At 48.6% G+C, this 14,855-nt stretch overlaps 5 protein-coding genes across 5 annotated transcripts; 4 read left to right on the top strand and 1 right to left on the bottom strand.

Moving 5' to 3' along the window:
* Positions 1-916: 916 nt before the first annotated feature.
* PEX2_068080 (glutathione-independent formaldehyde dehydrogenase) lies at positions 917-2,146 on the top strand (the record flags this gene model as incomplete). Its single annotated transcript, XM_016744079.1, has 2 exons — positions 917-1,301; positions 1,362-2,146. The coding sequence occupies 2 exons, from the start codon at positions 917-919 to the stop codon at positions 2,144-2,146; spliced, it is 1,170 nt and encodes a 389-aa protein (XP_016599792.1).
* A 3,175-nt stretch (positions 2,147-5,321) lies between these two features.
* On the top strand, positions 5,322-8,532 carry PEX2_068070 (serine/threonine-protein kinase; the record flags this gene model as incomplete). Its single annotated transcript, XM_016744078.1, has 3 exons — positions 5,322-6,203; positions 6,256-6,656; positions 6,708-8,532. The coding sequence occupies 3 exons, from the start codon at positions 5,322-5,324 to the stop codon at positions 8,530-8,532; spliced, it is 3,108 nt and encodes a 1,035-aa protein (XP_016599791.1).
* Positions 8,533-9,153: 621 nt separating this feature from the next.
* On the top strand, positions 9,154-10,574 carry PEX2_068060 (putative alpha-1,6-mannosyltransferase subunit; the record flags this gene model as incomplete). The annotated part of the gene is made up of 2 exons (XM_016744077.1): positions 9,154-9,574; positions 9,628-10,574. 2 exons carry the CDS (start codon positions 9,154-9,156, stop codon positions 10,572-10,574), a joined length of 1,368 nt encoding a protein of 455 aa, XP_016599790.1.
* Positions 10,575-11,155: 581 nt separating this feature from the next.
* On the top strand, positions 11,156-11,633 carry PEX2_068050 (putative NADH-ubiquinone oxidoreductase 12 kda subunit; the record flags this gene model as incomplete). The annotated part of the gene is made up of 2 exons (XM_016744076.1): positions 11,156-11,381; positions 11,548-11,633. The coding sequence occupies 2 exons, from the start codon at positions 11,156-11,158 to the stop codon at positions 11,631-11,633; spliced, it is 312 nt and encodes a 103-aa protein (XP_016599789.1).
* Positions 11,634-12,132: 499 nt separating this feature from the next.
* On the bottom strand, positions 12,133-13,887 carry PEX2_068040 (pH-signaling protein PalC; the record flags this gene model as incomplete). Its single annotated transcript, XM_016744075.1, has 2 exons — positions 12,133-12,399; positions 12,466-13,887. The coding sequence occupies 2 exons, from the start codon at positions 13,885-13,887 to the stop codon at positions 12,133-12,135; spliced, it is 1,689 nt and encodes a 562-aa protein (XP_016599788.1).
* Positions 13,888-14,855: the final 968 nt, after the last annotated feature.

Genomic DNA, 14,855 nt, shown 5'->3' with positions numbered 1-14,855 from the left:
TCAAAGGGATGCTACCAATACATCATCATTGGGCTAGTCTTGGTGAAATGCTCGTATCTTCTAAGAGAAGTCATTTGTCGTTATCCTAGCCATCCAACAAAATTGCAAATTAAGGCACACTGTTAGGAACAGCGGGGGAGACTGTTGTTCTTAAAAAAAACCAATATGGTAGCACGGTTTCAAGCAGTCTTCTTACACCAGAGACAATTACCTGAGTTGAGAACGGACTTTAGGAAGATGCTATCAGGTATCACATGCTGTAGAAATGGTCCCGGAGTATAAAATAGCCCTTGCATGATCCGGTTGATGGAAATATTCCGTGATATCCTACATCTTTCTAATTGTCTCCTAGTCTTCGAAGAGATGACTGTTGTGAGACCTAGTCCTAGGCTGCCGGAATGAGATAGCTTTGTCTGTAAACATAAAAGTCATGTTAGCTTTTGATCAGTTGAAATGCACAGGCAGTTTGGTGAAGGAATCGAGATACAAGACTATCGCGATGAATTGTAAACTTGTTCAACCGTGGAATGTACCTAGAACTGATGACCGGAATTAGTTGGTGTTTATCAGACCATGGTCCAAAAAACCGGCGCTAATGCAAGACGCTTACGGGGATCCACCCTCCCCCAGGGATCTGCAATATCCACCGTTAAGTATCTACCTGTTTAGCCTTCATAAGCTAAGACATCTATATCAGCTTCCAGAGCACATCACCTCTTCACATAGTATTTTGCTCCACAAAGCTGACGTAGAACCAGGTTTCCAACCTTGGCTGCATCGCGGCCAAGTGTAAGCCAAGAAGTAATCCACGGTATCATTTAATTTAGATGAACAGTCTCCGCTATAAATATTTGCCTGTTTCCAGGACCAAACCAGACTTCACTTTCCTTCTCTCGCAATTTACTGTTCCTTTGCCATGGCACTCATCAATGACGCTGCTATCAACGCAACGATGCGAGCCGTTGTGTGGCAAGGCAATGCCTACAATGTTAGCGTTGTCGATCTACCTAAACCCACCATCATCAACCAAACCGATGCTGTTATTCAGATGTCCAGAGCAGCTATTTGTGGATCGGACCTACACATCTATCGTGGAACAAACGTAGGCCAGCCACCCCCATTCGGTCTTGGTCATGAGGGAGTTGGCTATGTATCCGAGGTCGGTTCAGGTGTTGGGTCACTTAAAGTTGGTGACCCGGTGATTGTTCCTTTTACCGTCCACGAGGGTCACTTGCACTCCGATCTTACTTCGAATATGTATGCTGGGTACGGTGGTGGAGGGCAGCTAGGTGGAATGCAAGGTGAGCATCTCCTTTGTCTCGGTACACAGCTTTGATATTAGCTAACATAGATAACGCAAGCTGAGTACCTACGTGTTCCCTTCGCGGACAATGGTCTCATACCAGTTCCTTCCTTCGAGTACACGAACTCAACTACGAATCAATCTATATCTCTGGCAAACGACTACCTTATGATGTCCGATATCTTTGCCACCGGTTGGGCTGCTCTCGACTTTGCTGGGTTTGAAGCAGGCGATACTGTGGCCGTCTTTGGAGCTGGACCGGTTGGCTTGATGGCTGCATACTCAGCGATTCTTCGAGGTGCCTCAACTGTGTATAGCGTGGACTACGTGACCGATCGACTCGAGCTGGCTGAATCAATTGGAGCTATCCCCATCAACTTTCTGGATTCTGATCCCGTAACGCAAATCTTGACACTCGAGCCCAATGGCGTTGCTCGAAGTGTTGATGCAGTTGGATACGAGCAAGTTAACAGGAACCTCACGGTCCAGTCGGATGTTATTATTCGAAACATGTTAGCTGTGACATCTCCGGGTGGTGGCATGGGGACTGTTGGAGTCTATAATCCAGAATCCAATAATACAGCAACAGCACCACGTGCTTCTACTGTCAATACGCACTTCAACTTCTCGCTTACTGATTTCTTTTTTGGAGAATTCAAGTGGGGAGCTGGGCCTTCGAAGCCAATTGATCTTGCGCCACAGCTTTTGCACCTTATTTCTGAAGGAAAGGCTAGGCCAGGGTTCATTGTTAGTGATGTGATTGATATTGAAGACGCACCAGATGCATACGCCAGGTTTGAGAGACACGATGCCATGAAGGTCGTGATCAGCTTTGGTCCATGAGGCAGGCTAGAGTGTGCTCAACGTCGGGTCAGAGTGTATACCACATCAGGACTTATTACCCACATACGTATATAGGATGGTAGTCCATAGAGAAGTTGGTTCGAAAGATATACGTTTTTATCACTAGAAACCATTGCTGTTGTTGATTGTATTTTCATACCTGCGGCTCCGATATCTTTGAATATTGACCTAACTTATGCCATGCTCATTGATTTGAACTAATTGTGCAATTTTTCATTGATGGATCCAGTTCAGTTATCGACGGAAGCGGAATTTTCTAAGACATATACGCCAAAGATGGAGTGGGCTAGTCGTCATTTTGTCTCCCATAGTTCGTTTGACATGTAGGTTGTGAGAGGCCCGGAGATTAACGCAGGGATAGTATCTCCATAGGTTTTTAGAGATGTCGGAGCTGTTTAGATATCTGCTAAACGTATCCCCCACTTATCGGCATCATGGATATCCCAAGCGCCGGAGGTTCCATGCTAACTCCGGAAAGCCAAGATAGCACAGCCATGGGCGGTCGATTTCACCTCTTCATCCAGGAAACGAAATAGGCCAAGACATAAGCTGATTGATATTTGATATTTGCCTAGCATTATCACTATGCGCGTAAAACCACATATCTAATCATGACAAAGAGTTCTCAATGCTAACTAATTGTTTTCACCATCAGGGCTAGATCCATAGTCCCAAACAGGTTAGAGGTAAGCTACTTGCATTAGCAGTTCACCTTCAGCAAAGATTTCAACTTCACTACATGCTCAAATCGGTCATCTAGAAATGGGAAACCTAGTGTTTGTCAGAATTCTCCTCTTGGCTCTTTCGTTGTGGCTTGGAGAAGCTATTGCTCTGCCGAAGTCTATAAGTATCCCATGGAATTCCTTGGGAGAACTTCCAGTTGATCAAGAAAATGGACAGCCTAGGCTGGCGTCTCTCCTCAAAAAGAAGCTCCATGATGCGATTGCTAACAACGAAAATTCATCACCCGATCAACTTGGTATCCACCGCACCAGTGATGATTGTGAACACTGGATACAATCTTACGACCCACCGTACATATCGTCTGAGACAATTTCGGAGATATTTGCCACTTCACCCGAAGGCTCAACCTTGAAGAACAATATTCTCCAATGTCTCCAGGCGAGATTTGGAACCATTGAAATAATAACCGATGCGATCGAGCGAGATTGCTCTTATTCGCAGCAAAATCTGCCTTCAATGTGAGGATTTCGTGTAATCATTTCCACCGCAAACTTTATCACTGACTTACATCTCTTGATTAGCCGATATTTTCAAAGTTTGAATTATTTACTCTTTTTCGAACTGTGTGTGGTCGGGACGATAGCATTTTCTGCGTATAAGGTTATACGGGGAATGGACATGATAACCAAACTATATTGGTGAAATGATATAATGAATTTCCTGCATTGGATCAGACAAAGCCGTTCTGTTCAGTCTGCAACAAACTACCCAACAAGAACATGCGCGATGTAATAATGCAGTTATATTATCAATGCCTATGAAGTCGGACATGTCAAATTGACCCATGGCATAGGTATTAGCTATTCTTGTTAGCTATCTTGATAGATATACTAGAGGGCGGTAAAACGCATACTTCGTGGAAATCAATTTTCCACGTATAACCTTTGATAGGGTTTGACCGACAATGCTTGATAGTAGGGTCCGATTAGGACTGAGTATACTGAGCGAAAGTCCACGGGCAATGTCAGGTTAGAGTATAATCATCAACCTGGAGCCAGGAGTGCATTAAAGTTAAGCTCACTGTAATGTGTTAAACAGTAGGCACCGTGTGTAATTAATTAGTTTATGGCTGAGATTGGTTAAAGACTATTGTTTTGGGATGATCGAGTGATGTGATAGATACCCAGGTGGAGCCCAGGAGCCCTGGAGCCCTCCAGGGCTGGCTATATTGATTATGTAATACAACTTGACCACCTCCAGGACTCCTTATGGGGCACAACCTAAAAAAGTAGACTACTACTCACAGGAATGCTAAGTGTTACTTTATGATAAATGGCAAGGGATTAACTAAAATGTAAGGAGAAACGTTCCAAGGGATCATCCTGTACAAATGGAGACATCTCATAGATCGAACTTGAGAGATTCCACGGTTAGCCCCCGCTATCTCCCGCTTGACCAATTAACGGGTCTGTTGCCTGATGAGTAAGGACTTTACGCGCCTTCCAAGGTTAACGCGTCGTTGCCTCAGGTACCTAGTCATAATTGTTGCGGCTCGTTCTTGGTCTTGTTCCTCGGACGACCTTCCAAGGAGTGCGATTTTGCTCTGTCCCGGCGTCCCCATTTTTATCTATTTGCTATCCCAATTTTACTAGCCGTGGACAGGTTGATAGCAAATCTTTTGAGCTGTGTGAGTTCTATTCTCGATCTCGATTCTCGAGTCGATGCTAAGCACAGTCCTCTTCAAGCTTCCAAAGGATGTTTGCTAATTTGTTGGAACCGAATTTCACAGACATACCTCCTAGCCCTCTCGAAATCGCAGAATACACTCCCTTCCTTAATTTGAGCATTGTTGATACGGAAACACTATTGGGTAGCATCTCATTGAACGGCATCTTCACAGTCTGGTATCTCTCCGCCGGTCGACATCTTCAACCCCAGAATCGAGCTCTGTATTATTATCGCTTGAGGACAAAGGCTGCATATACTCACCTCCATTTCATGGAAAGCGTCATCATCTGTGTTGATCAACACTGGCTTTGAGGAGAGTTGAGGAGGGACACCCCACTTTGCAAGACACACGGTTCACAGTTCACTTATCGCTCACCCACTGAGCAAAGCCTGTGTGGGCAATCTGTTGATCAGGCGACACATACCCCGGTGAATTTTTCATTGGTCCCGAAGCATACATATCATTGTCTTGCCCGACTTTTGCCCGGGTGTTCGGGTCCTTGATCCCAGTACCTATTCCCCTCGAGGTATATATATATCAAACACTCCCTGACTCTTCTTTGTTGTCGCAACCTTACTGACTTAGTATATCTCTAGTCTACGACTTTAATGACCTTTTTATGCACATTCCCCTTGCTGGCCTCGCAGCACATATACCCTACCCCATTGGAATCTGTACCTGTAGTTCATTTCTCTTTTCATTCCTCTAGCACCTTCGTTTACACTTGCATTCATCTTCATAATGGAAGCCACTCAGGAATCAACCCAGCCATGTGCTGATCCTCGCCGAATGGGAATGAATAACTCTGGCATCCAAGATCAAGACTTGGCCGACATCATCTGTATCCTTCATCCGAACTCGCATGCTGCCCATGATGCTGTTGGTGCCACTGGAGGAATGTGTGCTCAGCATATCCTTCAAAGGGACATACTGGAGCACGAATCCTCTCACACAGCAACATTAGATTTGGCATTGAGGCTCTCGTCGAAAGTTCACAACCTGGGGGTTGGCTTCTGCTTCGGTCGCAATCGCTCTCGCTGTGATATTCTCCTCAGTGTCGATGATGATGCTAAACGAGTTTCGAACACTCACTTTCGCATATATCTAACCGAGGACGGCATTCTCATGCTCCAGGATACGTCGACAAATGGTACCATCGTGGACAATTGCCGCCTGCGCAAATCTCAGAAAGATGGGAATAGTCGAATGCTCACGAACGGATCTGTCATTCAAGTCATCACTGGATCTCAAACATCCGACGAGGTCCGCTTTGTGGTTCGAATTCCGTCCCGAGAAGGATTCGCTGTCCAATATCACCAGAACTTGTTTAGCTATTTCAAACGGGTTCATGCGCATACCCCAGCGCACAAAGAACGACAGGGCCCGTCTGCCTTGGCGTGGTCGTCCGCCAACGCTTATGGCATGCATTGGACCGGTGGTACCGAGTACAACGTGACTGGTCAGATAGGGAAGGGTGCTTTTGCTACTGTGTACAAGATTGCAACAAAGCAACATGGCGCCATCTATGCTGCAAAGGAACTCGACAAGCGCCGCTTCATGAAAAATGGTATCCTTGATCAAAAGGTCGATAACGAGATGAAAATCATGAGAGACCTCACGCATGTAAGCGATGTTTTTCAGTTGGCTTGTTAACGATCTAACTAACGCGCTGCAGCCGAATATAGTTCAATACATTGATCACCACGAGCATGATCGGTGGATCTACATTATCATGGAGTATGTTCCAGGCGGCGAACTGTCGACTTACCTGCAGACCCAGGGAAGAATTGCCGAGGAGATGGTGAGAACGATTGCACGACAAGTGTTGCGGGCGCTTCACTATTTGCATAAACGCCGCATCACCCATCGCGATATCAAACCAGACAACATCCTGATTGCCTCGCTAGACCCGCTCAGAATCAAATTATCTGACTTTGGGTTGTCGAAAGTCGTGGAGCAGGAAACTTTTCTAAAGACCTTTTGTGGAACGCTTCTCTACTGTGCGCCAGAGGTGTACCCGGACTATGATCAATATCGCCGTGGCGAGCTCCGAAAGAGGCGTCGCGTTGGAGACCCGTAAGTCCCTAATTTCTTTTTCGCTTGAGAAGCCTGTGCTGATATCGAAAGACCGCCCAAAACATCTCCGTACAGCCAATCTGTTGACATGTGGTCGCTAGGGGCGGTTCTTTTCCATATCCTGTCCGGCGTTCCACCATATTCAGGGCGTGCAGAAGATCGAGGTGTCCAGATGCTTCGCACCATTATGACATGTGATGCTGATTTCGACGCCTTGCGCCAGGCGGGCGTGTCTGAATCTGGTATCGACTTTGTCACCCAGCTTCTGAATCGGGACCCTTTCTCTCGTCCGACAGAGAAGGAGTGTTTCCAGCACCCTTGGATTGCAGAGGTCCCGGATGTGGATGAGTATGAAGATGACGACGACTTGCTATATGACCATCAAGATGGGCTTTCAATTATTGGCGAGGATGCGGAGGACGAGCTAGATGCTTCACAATTGTCTATAGCTGAGGGTCCGGGCTACGCCCACGAAGTCGACGGCGAAGAAGGTAGGAGCAGTGAGGGAATCTCCAAGCGGCCCCGGACTGAGTACATTCCCACCGACGTTCGCTATCCCAGCCTTCCGAATATTGAGAGCTTCCAAGATGGGCAAGCGGTGGTGGACAATCATGCCAAACGTTTGTTTGGCGAAGTTTCTGCCTCGGCCCTGCGGAGCTCCCACGCTCTCGGCAATCTGGATTCATATGACGCCAATAATTTCCACGTTGACTTTCTCTCTTCCGGTGAGTCGATGATGAGCGACGATCCCAACGACTCGATTATTTCCCTCCCGGCGGTACCCTTCGGTGGCACTGCGCCCAGTTTGATGGGTGCAGAGAAACTCGTTGGACAACTCAACATGAATTCCTTGAACCCCACTCCACAAGTCAAGGGTGGCCCGGTTAACAGATCTTCCTTGCGGCAGACCACTCCTGGGCACATCAAAAGCACGATACCAGCTAGTACACTCAACAGGAATTCTGTTCCGCCAACTTCGAGTCCCGAGGAACAGCCAGCCTCAAGTCCCCAGGAGCCAACCCCGAAAGCAAAGTTCACACGTCGGATTGACTTGGCTCTTGCAATCCCCGACACAGCCAGCGAGGCATCTAGCGACAATAGTGCCCAAAACAGCCGCCGCAACACTGCTCCCAACGACCCCTCTCGCCCCTCCAAATCCGAATACGATCCCGAGTTTGCTACTACACTCGATGCGCAGACAGGCCAAGCGATCTTGGATCGGGCCCGGGACGAGGAGTCAGACTCATCAGAACCGATTGTTCATCGACCCAAATCACCCCCTATTCCCTCCGCGTTGTCTGATTCCGAGTTCGCCAAACCACCAAAGAGATATGGAAAACTGAAGAGTCTCCCCGGTTCGATCTTTGACTTGACAATATACCTTGAGGATAGACTCACCTCGTGGGGTCGAGGGCCGTTAGCGACTGTCAAGCATGCCGACCCCATGGATACAAGGATCCCCGCCTATGCACTAGAGGTCACATTCTGGACTCCAGGAATCGAGGCCAGCATTGCGGCAGGTGAAAGCTGGCTTGACATTCCAGGTGTGATGGCCATTCTCTCCACCAAAGCGCGTTCTGGCATCTGGGTAAACGACACATTGCTGCGCCGTGGCTCTATGACCGAGGATGGTCCCGAGGCTTTACAATTCGGGAAGCTCTACACCGGCGACATCATCACTGTGTACCAAAACAAAGACAAAACGAAGTTCCTCAAGCTCCAGTGTGACTTCACCCATGGCGAGAGCGCCCAGCCTCGGCCCGGACACGAAGCCGGGTTCATGGTGCGACAGGCTCTCATGGCCAAGGCTGGCGGGGCCGCGAACCGGATGCCGATTCGGCCCCAATGCAAGGATCGGGATCAGATTGAAATCTAGTACTATTAGTCTTTCCGCTTTGGACATAGATTGATAGGAGTTGCGTGGTCCGGTGGGAATTAATCGTCACATACTTTCCATGCTCCACAATAGCTTTGTCCGCAAGCAGTACAGAGTAGAGTAAATGTAGAGAAGTGGAGCCTTTATCCGCCAATCGATCCGCGCTTGATTAAGTAGTTCATAGGTTAAATTAGGCTAAACTATACTAATACCAACTATACAGGAAGACCTAGAGATGCAAATCACCAACGATTTAGAGTATTGAGGCTCATGCGAGTATCAAATCCAAATTTAGTTTCCAACCAAGGGAAGGATCAAAACTTAAATCGCACTTTCCCAAAGACCGTGGTATCAGCACAGACATGCCGCATTCGGCCTCAAGTTCCTGAATCTCAAGTCACATCTCCATCCGGTACTTAATGGCTAAAGTTTAATGATGCTTTGTGTGTCTTAATTACCTACTCACCTCTCTTCCTAAATTTCGTCACTCGTTAGGTCTGTCACACTGACCTCACGACGAATCAATACCCCCTTCACTCGAATCTTTCCTCCGATCAACATCCTCAAGGTTTCACAACGATCGCTCTCTAGTAATTCATTGTTTAAGCGCCGATCACCGCGATGACATTATCGCGATCACCCTCTCCCCACTCGGGCGGGGGGTGGTCCAGCCCGGGACTCGTTCCGGCCAGCGGCACCACATCGCCAAACGGTCCATCGCCCGGTTCATTATCGCCAGGCGGTATTTCATGGGCTGCAGCAAAGGCGAAAAGTGATGAAGTGCGTGGGTATCCATCATTCGCAACACGCAATAGCGGCTTCTTCTCTCGACAGCGACACAAGATCTCGAGTCGATTTCCTAGCCTTCGAAGGCTTTCCTCACGTGAATATGTCGATAAGGATGATTATGGCCGAGAATTAAAGCCTGCGGGTAGTGGATGTGGCCTGCTAGGTGGATTACGGATGCCAGTGAGGCGAGGTCGGCTCCGCCTGCTGTTGGCATTCTTGTTGGTGTGGATTGGGTATCTGTTTTTCTGGACGAGTAAGTGATTGCTGCTACAACGATTGTTTCCGGGAATTCTAACAACATTACAGGCATTGTCCAAACATACCGAAGATCACCCATCGGCGGCGGGAGCAAGTTCGTTATCATACTTGGGTCCAACGTGGAGGGCGGCGTCATGGAGTGGAAGGGCGCACGTGAGTGGGCCATTGAACGCAACAGCATATGGAACAAGAAAAGATATACAGAAAAATGGGGCTACGATCTCGAGCTGGCTAATCTGCTCGCCAAGAAGCGATATTCACATGAATGGCGCGAGAGTTGGGAGAAGGGCGATGTGATCCGCGAAGCCATGCGCAAGTATCCAGACGCAGAGTGGTTCTGGTGGCTCGACTTGAACACCTGGGTTATGGAATACGACACATCACTCCAACACCATCTATTCAATGACCTTGAGTCGCACGTCTACCGCGATATCACCGCCTACAACCCTCTCAACATCACCCATCCACTCCCCGAGTTCTGGCTTGACGAGCTAGGTCGTTCATTTGAGGGTGATGGTCAGGCAGATTCTTTGAATATGCTCCTGACACAGGATTGCACCGGCTTTAATCTCGGATCGTTCTTCCTGCGAAGATCTCTCTGGACCGATCGCCTACTCGATGTCTGGTGGGATCCCGTCATGTACGAGCAGATGCATATGCAATGGGAACATAAAGAACAGAATGCCCTAGAGTACATTTATCAGAGTCAACCGTGGGTTCGGAGCAGTGTTGGCTTTTTACCACAGCGCAGTATCAATGCTTTCCCTCCTGGCGCATGCGGCGACGGAGATAATTCGGTCGTTCACTATCAGCAGAACGCTCATGATCTCATCGTGAATATGGCTGGATGCATGTTTGGTCGTGATTGCTGGTCTGAAATCTACTACTACCGCGAGCTCAGTAATTGGCTTGGTCGGTCAGGTTGGGAGCGTTTCAGGGACGGTTTGACTGATGTATACGACCGAATGATGGGCAAAGAGGATAAGGATGACTGATCCATACTGTTTTATGCTCATCACGTTTATTATGCTTTTTACAGTAGGTTTACATTTCTGTGATTATTCCTCGCATTATGAGAGGTTTTGTGTTGAAATTTTTGTTTTGTATGTATATTGCTTTAGTGGTTCCGCATTATTTTGATTCGGCATATGTTAGTTGGTGTGAACAACCATGGGTCATTGAAAATATGATATTTTTGCGAGACATTGATTTCCTCAATTAACGAAAGAATCTATCGCTACTCTAAACCACATAAAAATTCAATCTCAACTTAGCGAAACTTCCCTTACTGCCTGATCCACCGTTTTCGGATTGTATAGATCCACGTGACTACCAGATATGCACAAAAGGTCCCCTCCGTCTCCCGCACAAAAGCCTTCCTTACCGCCCTCGTCCCACCCAATCACAAACCAGGTAATCCAACCTTCAAGATCAACGACCCAGACAACCGCATCAAGCAGCCACCAAAAGCCGCCTCCCTCCCACCAACCCTTGCTGCCATTGTCCTCCGTCCGAGCAAGCAATCACCTCACCACACCCGAACCATACCCCAAACCACACAAACCAACCACCCACAATGCCAACCGCCGAGTCCGCCGCCTTCCTCGCTAAGAAGCCCACCGTCGCCCCGACCTTCGAGGGCGTCGACTTCGAGGACAACATCGCAGTCCACAACGCCCGCGATGCGATTATCCGCGAGCAGTGGGTCCGCAGCATGATGGCGCGTCTGGTTGGCGAGGAATTGGGCAAGTGCTATGCGCGCGAGGGCGTGAACCACCTTGAGAAGTGTGGTGTTTACCGAGGTGGGTAGTTTTCCGTTCCATCTACCGTCTACGCTGCATATCCAGGATAGTGAAGGTTTTGCGGGTTTTTGCCTGTTAATGAACCACATTTGACTGGATTGCGGCCATGTGGATTGGTTGAGGTTGTGATTGCGATGCGTTGTACTGACCCATATATCCTCTACAGAGAAGTACTTCGAGCTCCTGAAGGATAGCAAGATTAAGGGTTACCTCGGCCAGGAGAAGAACCGCTTTGGTGGAGAGTCGGCATAAGCTTTTACGTCTTTTCTTGCGTGTTCAGCTATGCGATTGCGATTGCGTTTCGAGGCCTGGGTTTGATGGTTGATATCGAACGCCGCGGGGACCGAACAATTTTGATGTCGATATGAAATGGTCGACCTTGCGGACGGAAACCCCGTGGTTTTGATCCAGGCCTATCTGAACTTGATCTTATAGCAACCCAAATCGGGTCTGTGTCGGAGGGAGACGAAAAGATGGCAGAAGAGGGTCTGGAGATTACCCTCTGTGCTCTTGTCCGTTTGTACTGTACATAATATCACTTTGTTTGATCACTATTCCTTTTTTTATAAGATGTTGAGGTGCTGTTCGGAGATCGTAGTCAACCGGTGACCCACACTCGGTCCTCGGATGCTAATGTATGTATTCTTACCGAACCCTTGTGTTTGAGCTCACACCGGCAACTAAATGCTAAATTCGGTGTATATATCACCATACCCCATCTTCTACATATGTACTTATTTGTCGGTGTCTTTCAATAATAAACGCTCGATGCTGTCGCACTTCGGTCCGGGAATGCACCCGGAGGCCCGCGGCTATCAGGCTGTCCTGCATCGTCTTCACTGTCGTCGTCACTTCCGAACTGAATATCGTCTCTCTCGTCTGGCGGAGCACGCATTCGCATGAGTTGATCCTGATCTAAAGAAGGAGGCTGGTATGGTGCCGGGGGAGAGTGAATATCTCGACCAGAAGGCAGGTTAGAGAGCAATGGTGCAGAGGGTGGAATGAGTTGTGTGTTCATCTGTATTGAGTCAGTACGAAATACAAATTGAGAACCGCCGGGATCATAGGGGGAAAACAAACTCACTGTGTCATTCATTTTCGCCCATTTCGTCTCAAGCATCGCAAGGACTCGTCCTTCCTCGTTACGACCAGCGTCATCTCCCGCATCCAATGGACCCTTTTCGCTGCGGCTACCACCAGCATCCTGAGTGGCTCGACGATCCTCACGCCGCTCTGTCCACTCGCGCTTTAAACGGGAGAGTCCACCCTTTGTAGAACCACCCGAGCCAGCAGCATCTTCCTGTGAAGATCCAGCTCCACGTAGGCCGAGTGGAGTGCGCGCAGCTCGTAACCACGCAATTCCCTCGCCCACTTTACCTGATAGCTCAGCATCTACACCAAAGAATCTACAGGCGCGTGCCCGAGCAACGCGAGCCAAAACTCCTGTATAGCGTACCAAATCCTCATCTACCCGGCCTGCACGACCAGATGTAGACCCAACAGCGCCTAGTCCGGCAGCTGCTTGTTCGGCGTACTCTGCAGCGCGAACGCAGAGTCTTGCGAATAGCAGAGCGCGCACCTTTGGGATCTGAGGTGCATGGACCATCCACTCTTTATCGTTCGGGTTGCGCGACTGGATACACGCCGCAACATATGCATCATCCTTAAGGACAGCTAGTAACGTAGCCTCGGCCATGGCTAGAGATGACAGAGCTGACTGCGTAGCAGCCTCAAGGTCCGGTACTGTCGACACAGTAGCTGCAGTGAAAGTCGGTGAGGACGCGAGCAGGTTATGCACCGAGCTAGCCTGTAGTAGATGACGCGTCGCAGTCTGCACAGCAGTAGTACGGACATCCGCAGACGGGGTAGACGATGCGTATAGCACAGCGACGACTCCTGCACGCGCCATCCTACTCAGTACATACCCCAGAGTTGTGAGCGTGAACGCCAATTCGAAGTGAATGCCTCGACCAGAGACTCGCCCATTCCGCGTGCGGATACCGTTTCCGCTGGTGTTATTTCCACTAGATCCGAAATTCAATCCGCTTGAGGATGACAGCGTATACCTCCATGCGGACTCTATCTCCGCGCGGGTTGTGATGTCGACTATCTCGCCGGCGCGGAGATTCGTTCCCCCTGACGTATAGCCATCTTGGGGAGCAGATGAATACGCATCTGTTGGAACAGAGCGACCATTCAGTCCATTTGAGATTGCGAATAGGAAGGGGATGTATTCGTTCAAGGCGGACAGAACTGTGGGTAGGTGGGCATCCTGGCGCGGGCCGCGGGGTAATCGCTTGTGGGCCTTCAGTGCGAGGCGGAGAGCATGGCGGGCTGTTGAGGCTGATTGGGGGAGGGATGGGTGAGTAGCCGAGGAGATGAACGATTGAAATGAGAGAGGCGAGGTGGTTGGGAGGATAAATGCGTAGACCATGGTGAACTGGGGAGTTTGAGAAGGGAGGACTGGGGAATCGGAGCTGATGTCACTGCCAAGACCTGACAACATTTGAGATGAGCAGAAGAGATATTTCCAAGATTATACATAGAATTCTACCTAGAAAGGTCCTTCCAAGGCTGCATATTTTACGCTTGTGTTCGCCTTATTCTACTAACTACCACATATAAATCTCGAGGTGGCTAAAAACAAACATCTAGCAAGACGACCAAGAAGACTACTAAGAACATACAGGGCCGCATAAGCAGCCAACTATCCTTGTACTACTGGCTAGTATAGGTCCAGTTTATACGCTTATAGTGAAATGTGGAAATGTGGAAAATAATATATCACGAAAACAAAAAGATTCTATAGTCCAAAACAGCAATCCAACCAAAAACCCACGTGAAAGACATATATATCAGAACGCAAAAGATTCGCCACATTGGACTTGAAGAAAATAAAAGACTTTGCTTATCAGGGGACTGCTCCTCCGGCTGATGGACCTGCCGGTGCTGCAGTTTTAGCTTGCGGTACTTGATTCACTGGAAGGTCTGGTAACCAGGAGGTCATTTGATGCGGACTTGCCGTGGGAACATTGAGTGATTGTGGGTGTTGGTCGCTAAAATAGGTAAATCTTGTGCCATCCGGAGCCGATGCTGTATACATCCTGTGTCGTGGCCACGGGCCATTCAATGGAATAGTCCATGGAGTATTGGTGTCATCGTGAATGAGGACTTGTATTGGATTCCACACCAGGTCCAGATAGTCTCGAGCGTGACTATCCCACATGTTGACCTCAAACCGTCTGCAGATGCGGGATATGGTTGTTCCATCCGCAATTTTTACGTGCATGCTACCTAGCAAGGGTGGAGGAGGAGGGGGGTTTCGCTGCGTGTCACAATTGAACGCTATGAGTTTCTGCACATCGCTCTCATTTATCTGCATGGTACTAGCCCCAGTATCATCCAAGAAGCTTATAGTGTTTGGCATTGACGGCATAATAGGCTGATATGTAGCTGTAGGGTGCATATTCCACT

Source organism: Penicillium expansum, assembly GCF_000769745.1.
Source record: "Penicillium expansum strain MD-8 chromosome Unknown contig224, whole genome shotgun sequence".
Taxonomy (NCBI): domain Eukaryota; kingdom Fungi; phylum Ascomycota; class Eurotiomycetes; order Eurotiales; family Aspergillaceae; genus Penicillium; species Penicillium expansum.
The sequence above is the reverse complement of the archived record's forward strand: the minus strand, read 5'-3'. Positions and strand labels throughout refer to the sequence as shown.